Source organism: Helicoverpa zea, chromosome 23, assembly GCF_022581195.2.
Source record: "Helicoverpa zea isolate HzStark_Cry1AcR chromosome 23, ilHelZeax1.1, whole genome shotgun sequence".
Lineage (NCBI taxonomy): Eukaryota > Metazoa > Arthropoda > Insecta > Lepidoptera > Noctuidae > Helicoverpa > Helicoverpa zea.
The window spans coordinates 7051573-7072552 of record NC_061474.1 but is presented as its reverse complement, the minus strand read 5'-3'; the positions used below and the strand labels follow the sequence as shown (position 1 = coordinate 7072552).

General features: G+C 35.7%; 2 protein-coding genes across 4 annotated transcripts in view; both read left to right on the top strand.

The window, feature by feature from the left end:
- The window catches only part of LOC124642007 (octopamine receptor Oamb), a 136742-nt gene extending 129396 nt beyond the window's left edge, over window positions 1-7346 (top strand). For 2 of the 3 annotated variants that reach the window (XM_047180296.1, XM_047180297.1), the window contains exons 5-11: window positions 2670-2906; window positions 3917-4127; window positions 4393-4564; window positions 4817-5096; window positions 5469-5686; window positions 5999-6172; window positions 6785-7346. In XM_047180296.1, coding sequence (XP_047036252.1) covers window positions 2670-2906; window positions 3917-4127; window positions 4393-4564; window positions 4817-5096; window positions 5469-5686; window positions 5999-6172; window positions 6785-6788 — 1296 coding nt within the window. In that variant the 3' untranslated portion in view covers window positions 6789-7346. The remainder of the gene's footprint in view (window positions 1-2669; window positions 2907-3916; window positions 4128-4392; window positions 4565-4816; window positions 5097-5468; window positions 5687-5998; window positions 6173-6784) is intronic. The other variant, XM_047180298.1, reaches the window with a different exon arrangement.
- Window positions 7347-9139: 1793 nt separating this feature from the next.
- Window positions 9140-20980, top strand: part of LOC124641857 (serine protease HTRA2, mitochondrial-like) — a 31206-nt gene continuing 19365 nt past the window's right edge. The window contains exons 1-3 of the mRNA XM_047180104.1: window positions 9140-9313; window positions 16377-16560; window positions 17173-17335. Coding sequence (XP_047036060.1) covers window positions 9291-9313; window positions 16377-16560; window positions 17173-17335 — 370 coding nt within the window. The 5' untranslated portion in view covers window positions 9140-9290. The remainder of the gene's footprint in view (window positions 9314-16376; window positions 16561-17172; window positions 17336-20980) is intronic.

Sequence of the window (20980 nt, the reverse complement as noted above, 5' to 3'; positions counted from 1 at the left end):
CCACTTTTGTTTCATACGTTGTGGACGTGTGAAATTGGCTACTTTAGATTGCAGGATTGCTCGAAAGAGCTACCGCGGCACTGGTACATCAAGGGCTTAAGAAGGAATATGGTATAGGTTTCAGTCACTAGGAGTTGACGATTACCCATAAAAAAGGACCTGATTGAAAGATTGCATTTCTTTACTTGCGAAACTCGATCCCCTTGATAAGAAATCTGAAAACTAGTTAGACTTTCTGACTTATGCAATACCTAATGCAATATTTAAAAAGAAGTTAAAAGCTTGGCTTATAGAAGGGTGCTTCTGCTTGACTTATTTTGTTTTTACCACCTTTGTGTTAACCAAATCTCTGCGAATAAATATTTTCATTTCATTTCATATGACTATCTGTAACAACTTTCCAACTTCGTCGAATTCGAATGAAAAAAAAAAAGAAAGAAAGGAATAGATTTTTTTTGAACAGGTGCTTAATTTTGAAGCACTGTACACTGTAGTAGTGTGTGATTCGCCTTACTGAACCTTTTGCAGCTCTGAACAATAAGGTATTAGCTTTGAAAAATGCAACACTAGTTAAATATTGACTATTGGAGCGTTATATCTATGCGCATTGCTAGGGTTGTCTGGTGTGTAGTTAAATAAAACATTATATTGAGTAAAACAGGTAAAAAATATACATACTAACACTGACCCCCTTCCCATCCATGTCCTTTTACAAGTTATCTCTCCAAAATTAATTAAAATAACTATTTTTAAAATGATTGACAAAATAAAGCCGATTGTAAATGTAAGTATGTAACTGCAACGGCACGGCCGTCGTGCTTTGTGAGGTAGTAATATACGAGCAATACGGTAACCGTGCCGATGACTTTCATATGCATTTCCACGGTAGCCGTGCCGTAACGGCAATACATGTGAATAGGTCCTAAAGGTAGAATTCCGAGCCGCGCGCGGCTCACGAAATTCGTCGGCCGCGCGCGACTGTCGCGGGCCTGGGCAGCGCGGTGCCATACATTTTCATAGGTCGACTATTGTCGCGCGCGGCCGACGACTGTCGTAGGCCGCGCGCGGCTGCGACAGCCGCGATCCACGGAATCCTACCTTTAAACTTTTATAGATATGATATTTTTTTGCTGACAGCCCTAGATACCACAATACTTACCTGCGCACAATTGATTCTTATTTACATACTACTGTTACGATTGCACTGAACTTTTCATTTACTTTCAAGAGCTAATAAGTCGTGTATAAAATACGTTATTTATTGCAATAGAGAATACAGTTGCAAAACCTTTCTTGATATAAGAACCTCGTTTTTAATCGCTGAAAACTTACTCGAGGGCAAGGAATCTGGAGCAGGTGTAATATTTTTAATCGAGACTAATGTTTTAGAGAGGATTTTTTGTTTGTTTTTATCATAACGGCACCGAAACTACTGAAACCATTTGAAATTATTTTATCTCCGGCTTCATAAGCTATAATTACAGATTGGACATAGATAGATATAGGTATAGAGATTCGATAAATAAAAGTCTATACGGGTTTATGAATATAATTATTATTTTTTCTTTTTAATAAAAAGAAAGGATTTGCTTCTTAATCCCCTTTTTTATATTTGTCTAACCTATTCCGCCTACTACAGTACCTATATATCACAAAATACAAACTAGTATCTATCCGGTGACGTCACAGCTCATTGATATTCCCCAGCGGCATCACAGAGGTGTGTTGGACGACAGATTGAACGGCCGGGATTCAATAACGATTTGCATGATTAAACATTACCCACTCGTTAATTAGTCACGTTTTTGGACACTGTCTTTTTGTGGTAATTGGGTTAAAGAATGCAATAATTCGTAGTAAATTCTTTAAATGATTTTTGTTTCTTTGTACCCTAAAGGCTCCGAAACTACTGAACCTATTGAAAAATTATTTTTCTTTAAAATAGCCTGTTTTTCAATGAAGGCTTTTAGTACTTTTTATGCAGTGGACGCAGGCAGGTGAAACCTCAGGTGGAAGCTAGTTTTAAAAAGGCTGCATCTAAGTATTCTTAACCAAAACCACATGGCTATAACAAATCTTAATCCTTAGCTTTACCCTTTTAGCTTACGTTACCCTTGAGGTCCAAAAAATGGCGTAGGTAAGCTCCTTACAAAACACAAAAACATTCAACACAACAGTTTTTTTTATCCCTAAAAAGCAATAAGGACCAGATGAGGGAAATGGGTCGTTAAGATGATACATCGCTCAAGTTTGCAACCTGTCACCATTTATATTGCAATTTTGAAACTTCACTTTGACTTTACGATGCCTCGGGTTCTCGTACCTCGTAATATTAGCTCGAGTTTTTTCATCGAACGACGGTAATACAGGAAAAGTTTGAGAACTTTTTTTCATTTGCATAGCGCCAACCAATATCGTAGTAAGTTGACGTACTTGCTAGTTTCTTTAGTGAATTTTTCATGGTTTTTCAAGTAGTATTGGTAAGTTGCCTGATGGTCGAGTTAACTGAACTACTACTGAAAGTATTTTATTATAGTATTTATCAGAAGAATTTTAAAAAGTTTTATCGCTGATAGACGACGATAACTAATGTTACAAATAAGAATATTTTTAAATATTAAATATCGTCAACAAAAATGATCTTATTCCCAAAATCCTCTTATTTCCAGGTATGGATATTCGGAGACGTCTGGTGCTCAGTATGGCTGGCCGTCGACGTGTGGATGTGCACAGCTTCGATCCTGAACCTGTGCGCCATCTCCCTGGACCGCTACGTAGCTGTCACCAGACCTGTCAGCTATCCTAGCATCATGAGTAGGAAGAGAGCTAAAGCCCTGATTGCTGGTCTATGGGTCTTGTCATTCGTTATCTGTTTCCCGCCTCTAGTTGGATGGAAGGATAAAAAGGTAAGATATAAATTAGCTTGTTGGTTCTTCCAAATTTTGATCTATTATTGTTCTTAATATACATTCAGTAGTTTAAACGCAATTCTACATGACATAGGCGTCACTTTATACGTTTTCAACAAGAGATTTCAGAAAGACTTAACAGATTAAAGTAGTTGTGATTTCTTAACTCGAATTGGCTTAAAATATAAATAAAATTGGTTCTCATAGTTTGGAACCAGCTTCATTTTAATAAGCCTTTTCGTACTTGGAAAGGATTTTATGACGACTTTATAAAACTAGACTGTCCAGTTTATACCTACTTTTCAGAAAGACCCAAAGAATATTGCAGTATGCAAAATTGATGGTTCCTAGTTTTTAGTAATGAGATTGCACATAATTCTACCTCTATCATGAAAACAAAAGATCAAAACCATAAAGACCAACCACGATTTCCATTCGAAAAATGGAAATTGCCCGAGCATTGAAGCAAAAGGGTGTATCACAAAAGGCATCATTTTCTGCTTGTCCGATGCGGCGACCGGGTTCCGGGACGTTACGCACATGTCTTGTTTGAAGTCCCTTTGTTAACTTCTGTTCCGTTCATACGCGTTCCGGTTCCGATTCGTCTTTTATTAACTGCTAATTATTGTCTATTGGGGTCTTTGCGGTCAACTATGGTTGATGAAATGGTGTTATTGATTTGATGTGTATTATTTTTATGATTGTGTTTTGTTTGTTCACAGTGCTTTACTATTATGTGCAAAGTTTACGTTGCTTTTGCTCAATTATGTATATTCAATAGTTATCGCGGTTTTTGCCTCTTTGGCACATTGTCAATTTTAGGATATTCATTAGTATTACATAATATAACATAGGCTATCTTTAGATAAGCCGTTTCATTCAAAAAAATCTCAAAAATAATTCAGCCAGTAATCATCATCAGCCTTTTTATTTTCCCACACACTTACTTGAGAGCCTGCTGCTTTATCCATTAGTCCACCATGACCAATAACTTCTTCTTCTTCCAGCCTGAAGAAGCAGACATGAAAGACGGTTGGGTGCCCAACCCTCCCTGTGAATGGACCTGCGAGCTGACCAACGATGCTGGTTACGTGGTCTACTCAGCCCTCGGATCCTTCTATATCCCCATGTTTGTCATGCTGTTCTTCTATTGGAGGATATACAAAGCTGCTGTCAGAACTACTAAGGCTATCAATCAGGGTTTTAGGACTACAAAAGGTGAGATTTTAGATTTATTAGACGCGTAGATCCACGCTCTGTTTTCATACAGGCATAGAGAGACCCATAGAGAAAATATCTTGATGGTTAGAACAATGTGGCACCTATGTACAGACTGTTACACATTTTTGCCAGAATTGGAAAAATGTTTATATTTCATCAAATCTGGACTAAATCATAATAAAAATCTATTATAGTGCTCAAAATTTTCATCACTAAAATCCACAATATTTGTGTCCAAGAGCAATATAATTTGTATTATCAGCTTGTTCTCAATTTGCAGGCAAAGGTATGGGTAGTCGTTTCGATGACAACCGGCTAACACTCCGAATACATAGGGGTCGAGGGTCTAACAGGCCCCATGGGTCTCCACTGTCAAATGCTTCCAACCACTCAACTAGCACTTCTCTTAGCGCTTCTCCTGAAAGATTACGAAGGTAGGTCTATGTTTTAATGGACTTCTAAATAGTGAGGTTCTCCATTCGGATGCTTGTATTTTTCACAAAATTATAGTTACCTAACTTTCACTCATTCAAACTTGAAGTATTTTTGCGTAAGCTGAAGATAAACATCGTTGTTGTTTAATAAAATGTGATTAGATTATGATCATGCCAGTATTTTTAACGTATTCTTGTAACCCATAACACATGATTTTCTAATTCCATATACCTTAACCCTTTAAATTCCAGACACTCAAGTGCAAGAAGAGCTCACGAAAAAGTCAAGATCTCCGTGAGCTACCCCTCATCAGAGCAGATCTGTCCTGCCCACGAAAACTCCAGGTCTTCAAGTAGATCCCCCAGTCCTTCCCTCTATGCCGTACATTATGAGAGAGATGGGAGGGAGCTGACGGAAAGCCGGTTGAGGGTACGACCTTCTCATCATTTGGCGCCAGGACCTTTGTATGATGAGTACGATGATAAGCCAAGAACTACTAGGAGGATGGGGAAGAGGAATATTAAGGCTCAGGTAAAATAACGAAGTATATAAAAATATATAATATATCTTGAGCTGTAGGTATATTGTTATGTTTCTTTTCTATAAAAATCACATGCATTAAATTCCATCCAAAAGTGTTGTCGTTTTCCACAAGTTTCATAATTGTAAAAGGTATTGGCAATAGTATAGTCTACATAAAGGATGATTATTTGACATGAAACTCATTACTGATACAAATAATACAGTTGAGTTTTTTTCCATATCATCTCAAAGTCAAATTCAAAATTGTTACAGACTAATAAATTAGCACTTTTCACTTCAGAACATCGACATCACCCCAAAACTACACAGGTGTCTATTATTCCAGACGCGTGCCTTTATTTTTCATGTACTTGATTCCAGGTGAAACGCTTCCGCATGGAAACCAAAGCTGCCAAGACCCTCGGCATCATCGTAGGAGGGTTCGTCTTCTGCTGGCTTCCATTCTTCAGCGTGTACGTAGTGAGGGCGTTCTGTGGCGAGTGTGTCAGCCCCATAGTCTTCTCTGTGCTGTTCTGGCTGGGGTACTGCAATTCTGCTATCAACCCGCTGATTTATGCGCTGTTTTCTAAGGACTTTAGGTGAGTATCACGCCCTCATTCTTTTATATGATGATTATGTATATGATCATGCAAAATTGCTCTAATAATTACAAACCCATTATAAAATTATTTTAGACAGTTTCATGATTACTCTTTTTCAAGAGGCTGGCAAAGTCCTTCCCGTATGTTCCTTTGGACTATCACATAAAAAATTATCTGTTCATACATATACGCCAGCATTTTTCTTATATTATTTAGATAGGTTTGTTTGTTGAAAATCACCATGTCAAATTATAATATGAAGTAAATATCTTTAAAAGCCTATTAATTCTCATACCATCCCATTTCCAGATTCGCATTCAAACGCATAATCTGCAAGTGCTTCTGCGGCGGTGGAGGTCCGAGACGGGAGTCAGACGGCGAGGGCTCCCGGCGTCAGAACAATCGGCCCACTCACTCTCACTCTTTAGAAGAACATGACGCTAACAACCATACCACTACTACGACTACCACTGCTGCAGACAGGTAAATATAAAATTGAAAAAGCGTTTATTCATATTACTACATCATTAACTTAACATAGGTAATACTTCTGCCGAACTACATAGCAGTTTGTTAATATAATGTGATGTATATAATTTAGTCATAGTGCTTCAGATGAAAGATAATGATTATAATAGTGAATACATAAAGACCTCCTGACTTCTTATACCAATAAAAAGATAGGGGGGAAAAAATGCTCCAAAATTGGTTCCTCATTATATGGTACTGCCCACACTGCGATAAGTGATTATTACTTGCATGAATAACGTAAAAGACATAATAAAGAAAACTCTGGTCATTTATAAAAGTAAGACACATTTCTCAAAGAAAATTATTGAGAAAAAAAGTTCAAATTGCCTTGTAAATCGAAATAGCGCCATCTTCATTTATTTTTAAGGTCCATCTGCTCGCATAAACTTTGCATCCTCCTAGGTTGTCTATGATACAATTGCATTATTTATTCAACAGATGGCGCTGAGTTTTGTTTTATTAATTCAGAAGAAAATAACTAATGCGAATAATTATTTATTTTAAATAATTTATTGAGTAAATTTTTTTTAGTTTTTAATTTACTTACGTTTTATTGAATTACAGGTGACGGCAAGCTATGCGACGGCAGAACCCACAGTTCCAGTCAACCGTCGCGTGTGTATAGCGAATATCTGAAATAACGATATAATAACCGTTAATGTAACGTAATACAGTCTATAAAACCTTTTTTTTATCTGTATATTGTTACTAAGCGCGTCCTACTGTAGAAAAGTCAAAATAATTGTTAGCATTAAATGTGTGTAAAAATGTATCGTTGTAACGTATAAATAACTTAGTTATTTGATCGTTATAATGTAAGAAATAGCTTAAAAGAGCTATTTAAAAAATATTATTGTGTGTACTTCAGTGTATTTTTTTTAAAAGTGAATTTATTTATTGAAAAGACTGTCAGAACTTAATTGTACCTAATATTATGTAATAAATGATGTCAAATAACCAATATCTTGTTATAATGAGGAACTTTAAAATATTAAGTTAGTTAAATAAGTAGATCTAATTGGACTAAAGAGCGTGATTTTCACAGAATATTGTAGGTAATATTCATGTTTATTTACGCTCCTAGTCGACTCTAGTAACTCCAAAATTAAAACGCTTATAACTGATACAAACTTAGTACTTACTTGTCCTAGTTAGTTTTTCCTCACTTTATTTACTCTGAAGAGTATCTACCTAGTACATTATTGCCTAATGCCTACGAATAGACATGTCCCTTTCCCATAAGTAGTTAAGCTAGAGGCCCTTTATGGCTAACGATTCGGACCTTATCGTTGTTCCCTTGAAACTATAGTATACATCACTATTGATATACGGCTGAGATCATCAAATGCCTTTGGCCAAGTTAATTATTGTGTTACACTGTTGTTCTTGAAGCAAACAACAAGTGAAGAATAGGCACAGGAACATCATCTTGGCCAAGGCATATATATCTTCAAACCATCCCTTATTCCCTTTTCAATTCTGATCATTCATCAATCTATCTTAAGCTGTTCAGACTACAAATACAATAAAAGCTAATTGTAATACCCTTAAACAAAGAGGTTATTTAAACAGGATCAATATTATGTAATGCCTTATCGACAAAGAAAAACAGGTTTTGTTATAAAATGTATAATAGACATAGGCATATGCAAATAAGCAATATTCGATCTAATACTAATACTTCAAAGTTAGTCAATATACTAAGCTGTACTTGTAGTTTGAAAACTTACCATATATCGGTGGTCGACAGTGCCTGTTTTTTATAAGTAAACTGTATCTTTGAACTTATACTGTACTGTGAAATAAAAGAAAATATAAATCAAAGATTACTTAAGTAAGGCAAATGTACAAAACTTCTAAAGAGATTACATAGAATAGGTCGATCGAGGTGGTTACTCAATCGGCTATTCAACTAGTATACCGTAGTCAGTCAAATAACTAATCATATAAATGCGAAAGTTGGTCTGTCTGCTTTCGGTTTAACAGCTACCTGAAAATGAACATGTAGAACAAAAGTATCTGTGGGCGTCAAACGGTTCCCACAGGACGCATGAAAAATCACCCAGAGCGGGAAAAGCCTAGTCTTACATAATATTACTCATTTTATTAACTAATGACTTGCCTACCAACCTACGATTAGTATAAACGAGTATTTAAATCGTCGAATGTATTAATAAATAAATAAAGATCTCAACGTTCCTCAAGTTTATTCGATTGTGTATTCGATGTTTTAACATTATATTCGTTAGGCGAGAGTTGTATGTTTATGTGTGAGCGATATCAACATTACTATGAATTAATATACGAGATGTTACCTATTTGTTGTTTTATTTCCCGATTTTTGTAAGTTAGCCTTTTGTGTGCATAAGACCTCCTATTTTCCTCGGAATACCTTTGAAGAGTTGATGACAGTCATTCTGATAGTAAGGTCGCTGTCACCTCGAGTGTGCAGCAAAAGTATTGAGCTTGTTTAACCACACAAAAATTAGGGATAAAAAAAGTTAGTTGAGTATTAATGCCTTGAGGAAATAATTAGCAAGTTTTACTTGAATACTAAACAATACCCGACAGAGCGCCTACTTTAAAAGTTCAGTTCAGTTCAGCACCTGCTGATATCTAAAATTGCTACTCCAAAGCAACTCCCGCTATATTTAACAAATTATCATAAAGTAATTCGAGAGATAACATTCTTTTGCATGGCTTAGGCATAGATAACATTTAAAATAAGAATAGTTACAATTGTAACCGTTATTGTAATAAAAAAATTACGGTTATTCCGAAACGGTTATTGTAACTAAAGCACAGAAGCGTATACAACACTAGCGACATCGATCAACGAATATAGTCTATGGTACTTTTTGCTGTTCATTCAAAAGGCCGGAACCTTCATTCGTTCAATTATGTTAATTTCATTCAGTTGAGCGCCCGCTTTCGCTGCGCTGGGATGTATTTGTGAATACAATACGCGACGTATTATTTTATCGAGAAAGTAATAAATCGTCAGTTATTTATTGTGCTACACTAGTCACTTATAATTTCCTGTGGAATATTACTTATCAGTGATATCAAAATGTTTTTCGGAGGCGTAGAAGGGTGAGTTTTCGTTGTATTTGCTTCAATGTTTATTCCACGCACTGCTGTTAATATCGAAAGTTGAAAGGCTCGCCTTGAGAATATAGAATTCTTAGGTTTCGCAACAGTCCATAATAATGCCTTGGTGCAGGCTAATAATTACCTATATAAATTAATTTTGCCTAATTTCGTCGAAATATTTCCGCCCGCCGAAATGTCAATGCCGATGTTAGTAATGCAAAATATTTTACTAAAATCTAATTTCAATGTTAAACGTATATTTATTACATTTTGGAACCTTGTAGTGTTTCTAATATATCATATCAGACAGGCCATACTTCGGCTAATTATTGCACTAACAAACTTCTTATAAAAAAAAATCACGTCTCACTTGTGTGCAAACCTTTTTTTTTTTACAAGTCCGTGGTGCAAAGCAATTACAAAATTGTATAAATCTAAGGGTTAAGTTTTTATTTACTAATTATCCTATACTGTCCTTTTAAACAATTTTTATTTAAATTACATATGTTAACTCAAAAATACCGCTAATGCTGTTACCAAATTCACACGAAAAAGTTTTGCCCATACTGTGTAAAAACAAACAATGCAATTCACATGCCTATGCCTACATTCACGAGCGTAACATCCAACCAATCAGAGATCAGCATTCAATCGGCTCGTCAGCCACGCCGACAAAATATCAGCATGCAAAATTTAACTTTATTGCAAGTAATTACGTTATAATTTTCAATTGTACTGTCTTAAGGAATTCAAGTTATTTCATTATCCCCATCCGTGGACGGCCTTGAATTTTTATAACGCTTACTTTTGATTGAAATTGTTATAAATGTCAACTGGTTTTGATGCAGTTCTCGAGACTTGAAAGAGGCATATAAGCAACTATTGAGAGGCTAAAAATAATTGCAGACACACCTCCAACAATATCAGGAACACAGACGAGTAAATATTTACTAGTTCGTGGTAAAATACCTACCTACTTTGAAAATTATTTTGAAGGGTGTGACAAGCCAAGTTCAAAAATCATTTTTCCCAAATTATGTTTTTTTTATCTTACACGAAATTAGTATTTTTAAAGGTCTTTTTAGCTAAGTATTTTGTAGTAAAGGTTTGTTTTGACGCATAGCTGTTTCCCGCGATTTCACCCGCTTCTCGGGGAAAATTCTTCTCGTAGCTAGAACATAAAGAAAGAAAGCATAGCCTATATCATCAGGAGATAATGCAGCTTCCAATAGTGAAATCTTTTTTAAGGCACAAAAAAACAATAAAATTGCCTTCATACTATTGGATAAGATAAACAATATCTAGAGTGTTATTCTATGGCCACCTATGGCTTATTCATCGAACAAAGCCATAAAAAGTGGTCTGATAGGATAAACTTTTACAACTTCTTGTTGACTTTCGATGTTTACGCGGCCATCATGAAAGTAATTAAACATCGAACTGAATAACCAGATAAGATTATAGGTATTACCTGTAGATACAAAATAATAACATGCGAGATTACAATTACAATACATGAAAGTTGTTTATCAGAGCATGTACTGCATAAATTGAGCCTAGTGGAGTGTTATATGTGAAATTAGCTAGGTACATACATACAGTCAACCCAAGCTGCGGGATTGTTCGAAAGGGTCACCTACCGCTGTCCCAGTATAGGACATGGTGGGTTTTAGTCAGTAAGAGTCTGGCACTGCCTCCTGCTGAGGCAGAGTCACGGAGACGAAAGATAAAGGTACAGTCAACTCTAGTCGATGAACACAGCCTTCCAAAACTGTTGAACAACATAGCGAACATAAATTGTTTAATAACACAAACGCCAGAATTGACATAGAACAATTTTTCGCGCAAAATGTGACTGACTGACGTATTTAGGTCGCGAAGTAGTTTAGCGGATGAACGGAAACTTTCTGACAAACTACGAAAATAAATAATAGTTTTGCAAAAATAGCGCCAAGTCCATTCCCTGTTTGCGTTCAAAGAAGGTTATGTCCACAGTTTAAGTTGTTTTCGATTGAAAAAGAAACGTCTTACGTGTGTTTTATTGTCGGTCAATAAATGACTTACCCAACTTTAATCGGACCAAGCCTTGTTTGTTTTTTCAGTCGCCCGACAGTACTTTTGCTCGCGCATACTAAGAGGTATTTCTATTTTTTACTCGGATCATTTCAAACAAGGAAAAAAATACAAAAACTCAACTGTTGTTATTCATTAGGTCTTTCACGGAATTATGAGATTTATTATTCCATAGATGTCTTCAGTAACTCCCAAAATAACAGGATAAACTAAATACCTATTGTACATAATACAGTCACGAATCATTTTGCATGTTCGAAACTAGCGTTACAGAAAATACACCATGTACATTTTTCAATCATTTTAAACTTCTGTCAAACTATATAGGTCATGTTGATTTCGCCAAAATGGAGGTTGTTTCCGTGAATCACCCGCATGATAATACGATAAGCTACAATAATATCCTTGATACAATTGAAACTGTCTGTTTGTTATCTGTCATTGCGCTAAACTTGAAGGCTGTCTGTTTACTTTACTTAGCTGTGGAATTTAATGTTTTACTAGTCGTTTTCCCCCGGTTTCACCTGCGTCTAGTGAGAACTACTGCCCGTACCGGTATAAAATATATCCTATGGTACTTGGGAAATGTGTAGCTTTCCAAGAGTGAAAGATTTCTCAAATCGGTCCTGTAGTTTTTGAGTTTTTCCATTACAAACAAAAAAACTCATTTTTCCTCTTTTTCATATTAGTATCTAGTAGTAGCTTCTGGGGACCCAGATCTAAGTCAAATCTTTTATTCTTTTTGTTTTTTTTTTTAATTGATTTATGATTTCGTCCATCCGATGTTTTTTTCAGACTTCTTGTATCTGTTTTAAAATGCCGACCTATCAATCAATACGTTTCTCCTTACGACCTAAAGTAGTCTATAGGCAATGAAAACAAGTTAGTGAAACGGAAAGTTGTCCAATCGTAGACTGGTTATAGTGTAGTTGTAGGTACTTAAGGATACAATCTTTGTACATAATATCGTTCGTTCAACTTCGAAAAGAATTCACTTATCGAGTGAGGTGCAGATTTTAATCACCTGACAAGCCTTAGTGTCCGTTTTTCTCTGACGTGGGAAAATAACTGCTTCTGTATAAAAGTCGGGGACAACTTCCAGACTTCTAAAGGTCCTGTAATGTTATTTTGCAAATTAATAATGGCTAAGTCGAAAACCGCGTGTTCTAGCTAGAAATATTTTTCAGAAATCAGTCTCATTATATAGATAGGTAATACTTACTTCACTTCAAAATAAAGATTTCCTCTTCCTTTGAGTACTGCAATAGTTTTCGCTATCTTACACTCCATTTCAAGTGGTGTATGTACTTAAGATACCTACGATACGATAGCTAGCTGATAATATTGCTATTGTTCCATGATGCATTGTTTAAAAGTTTCCTGACTGAATTTATTTTCTCGTATAGTTACGAAATTTTATTTTATGTGGTCCACTATTGCATCTGGATCTAAACACTAAAAATTCAGAAACCGATCTCGTGTTTCGACTGTCCTCGCGAACATAAAAAGGTCAAGCATTTAAACTGGAGTGGAACTAAATAAAATCGATTAAACCAAAAAACCTAGTCTCAAATACCCAGACAAAATTGTAATTACGAATAACATAGTGAAAGGTTAAAATACCAAAGCTACATTCCATTTAGGTTTAGGAGATAAAATGCTTGCTTAAAAATCGACTCACGATTCGGCATAAAATCCTACGTGTATTGTGTACTAAGTATATGATGTTGAATGTGTGAGTGCGCCTGCGTCATGCACACGTGTGGGAACATTTTCACAGAGGAAGGAAAAAGAAGCGGAGATGCCATAAGGCAGGTATAGGTCAGGCATCTTTTTGTAGGTCATGTAACGTACGGACGTCATCAATTACTAGAACTAATGAGGCGTTCGGGTTCCTTGTCAAATCTAGATGAATCTGTTACATATTAGTCTTAATTGATTGGTGGTTTCGATTTTATAGCATTCGATTTATAGATTTTATAGGTGTATAAGAGCGGACCTGGTAACGTCCCTCGTCCCCCGAACACCCGCATAGGCGCGCTTCCTTCTTAGGAGATTTTGCATTATGACATCTCCGCTATTTATTTTGTTATCCGTGGTAAATTTCACACACATGTTGAGGAAAATTGTTTTGTGGCTGAGTGAAAAATGTTATTGTAAAGTGATATGAATGTCAATGGCCCGAGTAACTTGATACAATCAGCTGTTGAGTGTATAGAACGTGCACAATAGGCATATCGGCGTCAGATATAATCAAAACAGCTATTGACATTATAATCCATCATTTACAATCGCATCTGATTATACCTGTCCCGGAATTTCGTCTTTCGTTCCGTTCGTTTCGTTCTTTTCCGAAGAATTTCGGAACCCTGTTTTCCCAAAGTTCGTTGTGGACCATTTAAAATGGCGCAGCTGTTTTATTTTCAATCAATCACATGTCATGACACTACAACAATATTAAAGTGAATCATTGTTATTTTGTTATTCACTTTACATATAAGTACCTAAGTCTCATAAAACATGGACAGGGAAGTCCCCAGACTTATCAGAAAGGGACATTAATTTTACACTATCATTTCAAAAACAATAAATGGTTAACCATATATTTCTTCAGCTTCTGATAACAATGTTTTCTATTGAACTTGGCCTGTTTTGTAAAGTTTTCTTATTTGATAATAGTATTATCATTATCAGTTTTCACAAAGATAAAGTTGAATAAGAAACAATAGGTACATGGTATCTGATTCTCAGCATGTGAATATTTGTGAGCAAAAAACTTCAGTTTCTGAGATATTAAAAAATAATTTAATCAATTAGAAGTCTTTGAATTAAATGCAGGTATAATTTATTAACAGGTATGCTCTTTATCAACCAGCCATTAGTACAAGTATATTATCGCCATAAATCGAACATAAACTGCCCAAACAAAAAAAAATTATACATACGTACATATTATGTACGTACATGTACTTAGGTAATATGCAGCCAAAGTAAAGTGCTCTGAAGTGCACCTCATTATCTCGAAAACAACCTAATATACACAAACGCCCACACTTCAATTTATATCAAACATCAAGCGGAATATTAAGCAACTTTCCCATATGTGAACAAAATGTACCATGTTTTTATCTATGACGTCTAACTTATACGATAATAACAACGGCCGTTGTCATTTTGTCCTTGGCAATGGAAAAACAGGCAAACAGCTGGTGGTCTTAAATGATGACTGAGTACTAAGCATTTTGCATAAACAATATGCATGTGCACTTAATAAATACCTGTTGCATGTATGACATGATGGAGGTAACAATTATGTAAGCAATAATAACATGTACTTATCGATGTTAGAAATTAAATTAAAATAGATGTGCGAGCACATGTAAGTTATTATGCGTTAATTAAACTGCAACTACTAAAACAACTACGTTTGTAAAAATTACATCCTCGGTAACAAGATATATGTAAGTGACGTAGATCAAGGTTTGTTTAAACTTCGGAGATGAAATAGAAATAATGTAGTCAGTATCTGAGTCGCAATTGCAAACCCAGTTTTCTACAATCCAGCACAGGACTTATCAAATAAATTGACTGGTTTTACGAGACACAAATAAACGGGCAAAATGAGGTCCTCTCTACTATAGTTCGGCCATTCAGAGAATGCGTTCCTGACACGTCGCGATTGAACTGACGACGTAACTACATTCATTGATTATTGATATAATAATGTTGTTTTAATGCTCCTCAATTGTTAAAACGGTAAACAACCAGCAAAAATATTTTTATCGTAACTGCAACGCCATTGCAAAGTTACGTCGTCAGTTCAATCGCGACGTGTCAGGAACGCATTCTCTGAATGGCCGAACTATAGTTCTACACTTTTTGGAGTTTTACAGGTGTGTTCAAGTGGTTCAAAATAGGGGAAACTAAAAACCCCAATAACCCATGGTTGATTAATCAAGCGCTAAATATAAACCCTTCCTTAATTTTCAAAACATCTGGCATTTTGAGTGTATACATATGCCGAATTAAATATCCGTGACCTCTAACCCCACACTCCGAATGTAGATATTATTTGGTAGCATACAAAGTCTCAGTTGGTATAAATGAGCTCAGAATTAGATTAGAAAGACTACCTACTGCCTTGATTTGGTATAAGTATCAAAGTAATCGCTTTCTGCAATTCGAAAAATTAAAATGGCATTTACAAAAAATGACACAATCAAGTTACCACGAAGCATAAAATATTCAAGCAAGTTCAATACTTCGTGACGATTGAGACAATAGTTGAGTATTGAGCCCACCATTCGTGGTAAAACTCTTCAGTTTATTATGTATTTGATAATAAATAATATGAGCATGTTATGTAAAAATACTTATACATCATAAATGAAAACACCGTTGTTCTTGTAGAATGTTAATTGCACCGAACTTGGCAGGTGACACTGCCGTGCCTCCAAATGATGACGTGTTGAACGTTGGTGTCGTGCCTGGTCATTATTGCAATATTTGAAATTGAGTATAAGGAAATAATATCAGTTTTTGGGCAAAACCTAAAATTCAATAGCTACTTCAATAACGAGGAAATCTTACGATATCTACAATCATCATAGCCATAGTAGTAACAAAATATGTAACAAAAGGGTTATGTATGATTACTATGAAAGATGCTTGTTCACCTACCATCACTAGTTAGTCCGTACCTATACAGAAAGAAAGCTGGGACGTAACTGTTACCAGAATGGACCACAACCTATAAACGCTGGTAGAAAGGCGTTGCTACCAGTTTTCTTACAGTATACGCCCTAAATGCTAGTTACAATTTCTGGTAAATATTTTTTCTCTAAAGTTTGCCATTTGATGCCTGTTTATATGTACATTTGACCGTCCGCGTCGTAAAGTTAATAATAGCCAACTTTGGACGAGCAAAGCTATTCGACGAAACAAGTGACAGTCAAAATTATGTACTAAAAAATATCTTTACTTTTTCCAGGGGTGCGACACATTCAAATCTCGTGATATGCGACCAGCTCGGTAGAGTCGTGGGCAGGGCCGAAGGTCCAGGCACGAATCACTGGACACTGGGTATTGAAGAGTGTGCCAGACGCATCATAGCTATGGTGGAATCCGCTAAGGAAGAGGCTGGTATATCGAAGGATCAGCCTTTGGACTCTTTGGTAAGATATTTATTTTTTCGGAAATATATACTTTGTGCTTTTTTACTCAATGACTGCAGGCCAAATCAGTAGTTGAAACAAAAGCACTGGTGATGATGATGATGGAGTCATATTAGAGATGGGCACTGAAAATAATCCAAAATATTATAAAAAATCTAATTGAAGTAAAAACAGTTTGAGTTACAAGGCAAGTAATTTGGCAGACTAGTTTTCTTTCTCTTTTACGAACAGACAGATCAAAAAGATTTGGGGCCTTACTACAAAAACTTTAAACCCTGTTTTACACTTGTCTAATAAAATTTTGGCTGCAAAATGAACCATATGTCAACGTCATAATTTGACATTTTTTTAGACAAGGCATAAACTGACGTTTAAAAGTTTTTGTGGTAAGACGGCTCGTCTTCAATTTTTTACAATCCCGTTAAGTAATAAGACCTAACTAACAGTTACAAAAAAGTGTCCTTCAACAGATAGGCAAAGACATTTTCGCACGGAATAAACGTGCCCATTAATAACATTCTAGGACAAGTGGTCATCAATTCTCATAAACTAAATACCCCATTCATTTAATCAGTTTCTATCGCCAATTATTAATTCGACCTTCACTTGCAGGGCCTGACTTTGTCTGGTTGCGAGCAAGAAAGCAGTAATGCAGAGCTGGCTCTCAGGGTAAAGGAAAAGGATGGAAATGCTGCGAAAGCCATTTATGTTGGCTCTGATACTGCTGGGTCCTTGTTCACGGGAGCCACTAATGGTGGAATGGTGCTTATTGCTGGTAAGTTATTATCCATCTGGCTATTATTCGCCTAGCGTTTTCCCAACGATATTGGGGTCGGCATCCAGTTAACAGGATGCAGCTAAGTACCAGTGTTCTACATGGAACGACTGTCTGACCCTTTGCTAAGACTGGTTGTCAGACTGTGGCTTTTGACTATCCGAAACGACTGCAAAAGATTTTCAAATTATGGCCGGGACCCACTAATTTAACGTGCCCTCTGAAATACGGAGTTACTCGTCATGACAAGATGCTCACCCATCCACGGAACAGCCGCGCCAAGCATTGCTCAACCTTAAGATCAATCGACCCTTGCGGCTGTAACTTAGCCACGGTTAGTCATCCTCAGTCACCAACTATGCTAGTACAATAAACTTAAACTAACCGTTTGTGTAACGGTTACTTACTTTCCTTTTCAATTGAGAGTACGTACCTAATTGACTGCTATTGAACTCTAGCTATTAGGAACAATAACTGTGCCTAGCCTAACTGTTGAACATTGCCTTTTGCTATTGTGAAAATATAAAGGTCCTATAAAGGTTTCGTGTTGTAGGGTAATAGAGCTAGCTTGACAATAGAGAGGTTTTTATTTTAGGCACGAAGTTGAGGTGTGATTTATGCCAGAAAGTGGAATAAAAGATTTTCCTTTTAAATAGGATAAAATGAATAATAAAAAACCTTCAGATATGAGAAATAATAAAAAAGTTATATATCTCTGTATATATTTATTTTTTATTTTAAAAGATATATTTAAAAGAGCAATTTAAAACAATTTGCAAGAGAATAAAACATTCTGATTCACCGATCGGATGTTTTTAATTTCGCGATTAGGTTGCAAACAGCTGTTGTAGGTATATTTTAAAATAGCAATGTAAATAATATGTTACGAGTGACAGAACCAGTTGATAATATTTTATGTTTGTAAATAAACTTTCGTATTATTTACTGACTAAATCGCGTATCAATAGTCCCTTGAAAGGCGACACGTTAAATGGAGAGAATTAAAATCAAGCTTATTCTGTGTATGTGGAATACATAGGAGGACTTACGTAGTATTTAAAAAAAATAGTTTATTTCTTCAACAAGTTTTTACAATATTATTTAGTTGTCGGAACTACCCAGGAAGCATGTAGTAATGCTTGTATTGGGTCGTTCCGCTCCTTAGGAACAATGCTTATTGCTGAAGTACTTAACTAGGTATTAAACTATCTTATGTATTTACAAGTAAATAATAAAATAAAACTAGATACTGGTATGGCTCTGCGTGTGTTTGTGTGTATGAGTGTGTGTGCATGTGTGTGTATGTGTGCGCGCGCGCGTGTGTGTGTTTGTGTGTGTGTTTGTGTGTGTGTGTGTGTGTTTGTGTGTGTGTGTGTGTGTGTGTGTGTGTGTGTGTGTGTGTGTGTGTGTGAGCGAATGTGTGTGTTTCTCTATGTCAAACAATCTGTGTTAAAATGCCCTATTTCGAAGAAGATATCTAGCCCTACGATGTAATATCTTGGGATCGGTAACTTGGTATATACCAATAGAAACAATTAAAAGTGACTAAAGTTCGTATTTAAATAATAAATTTTCTATTTCGCTGTACCCAAGCGGCTCAAGTTCTTGGACAATTGTTTTTTTACATTTATGAAATAGTAGTTTGTGTATTGCGCATCTGTTGTGCAGCTACATCTGTAGTACTTAACTATTAATAATCTGTGGCAGGACACAGAAGTGACAATATCTTTAGGACACGAATATTCAACAGCTACTAAACATACGAATTTATCGGTGTGTGTGCCTACTGCCAAATGAAAATAGACAAGTTTCCAAATGGCATTTGAGTACGGATGACATTAAACAGATGTTATTTATCAAACACAAATATAAAAGGTTAAATGGAAAAGGTTAAGGACCTCTGAAGGCGAGATTCCACTGGTGTGCAGCACTGTGACGCACACAAATGTTCTTCTGGTCTAATGACTCCAGCAAATAGTTACTAATTGTGTGCGAACATTTCTGAAATGTCCGCGAAATTGCAACATTTGTGCGTGAACACATGTTAGCAGTGGACTCGCGTCGATGTGTACGCTTTTTCGTTCGCGAACAAATGTGCGCGAACCATTTGGTTGAATCTCACCATAACGTTGCAAAAGATGATGAGCGAATACCTACTACTGAATGCAGTAAAGGCATATACAAATGATTAACATTAAGTCACTGAGATTAAAAGCTTTTTGAAGATCTTTTATCTAGTCTTTGCGACTGTAATAATATAAGTTATTTTTAAAACGAGATGCATTTTATAGTGTTACCTGATTTACGATTGACACTGTTATGAATTAACGAAATATACTAATTCTATTTAAAAATGCAATAGTTTCTAATTAACCAAAAATACGCACATAGACAGCTATTAGCTAGCTAGACAATGAGAAATCAAGTTCTTAATTACGCACTAAATTCTCATTACTTTTATTTAGGCTTTGAAATATACATATAGTTTCACAAACACTAATTGTCGATTACTTAATAAGAATGTACGTATTTACATGAGGAAGCTAGTTAGACCCTGACACAGTTAATTTCAATCACGGCGACCAGTCAAATTGTAATCACTTGTTTTTCTTGAAACCTAATGCCTAGTTTGCATGGTGATATTTTAATGTGTTTATCTGGACCCTGGGTTTTCTCCGCCATATACAATGCAGTGTCTTTTATTGACTAACAAAAAAAACAAAGTTAAAGGTTTTATTTTATGCAGACCTATTTCAAGTTCTTACGAAACGTCAATAGCTAGGTGCACGGTTCCAAGGTCTCATGGAGAAGAACCGGTAATAAAACTCCATAGACACCCTTTTTCAAAACAAATGAAATTTAAAATGCCATATTTCGCGTATAGCATCCGATGTAAAAAAAAATGATAAATCAGTCAAGCAGTCATCTTTCATGCTTCGAATACGTGCAAACATTTTTTCTATATTTGAATTGTAGATTCATTTAAATCAAGCTAAATGAATGCAGATTTTTTCATCAAAATAACGAGTTCTCCTTTTGGTTACAAAGTAATAAATAATGTGTTATGAATATGATGATGCAACTTTTTATGATTATTTTGTGAATCATTCTCCTTATAAGGAGCCTATAGGCTTGTTCTAATTTATGCTCGGATATGTTTCTGGATGACTATGTTTGGATTGTCGAATGCGAAACATTCAGAAAAAAGTTCGTGGTTGAATTGAGAACATCCTTTTTTTTTTGGGAAGTCAGACTTGGACAGCTTCCTCTCGGACTGGTCACAAACAGCGATGGACAGAGAAAAATGGAAGGCTATGGGGGAGGCCTTTGCCCAGCAGTGGTACAGAATAGGCTAATAAACAAAAAAAAAGATAAAAATTATTCTTAACACCTATCTACTTTCAATTGTTTCTACTGGTCCATTGCAATCCACAAAATTGTTGTTATCAAAATCAGTATAATTTTCCGGCTATTATCATATTTTTATTGTTGTATAGACAATATTTTGTGGTACTTTTCCTTATTTTGAAAATATTGCTTGGCTGTCAGTCAATGACCAATGCCAGCCTCTTAGATTAATCGCCATCTTGTCTGTGGTAATGTTATGATATAGAAGTAGGTCGTATTGAAATAGGACGTCCAACG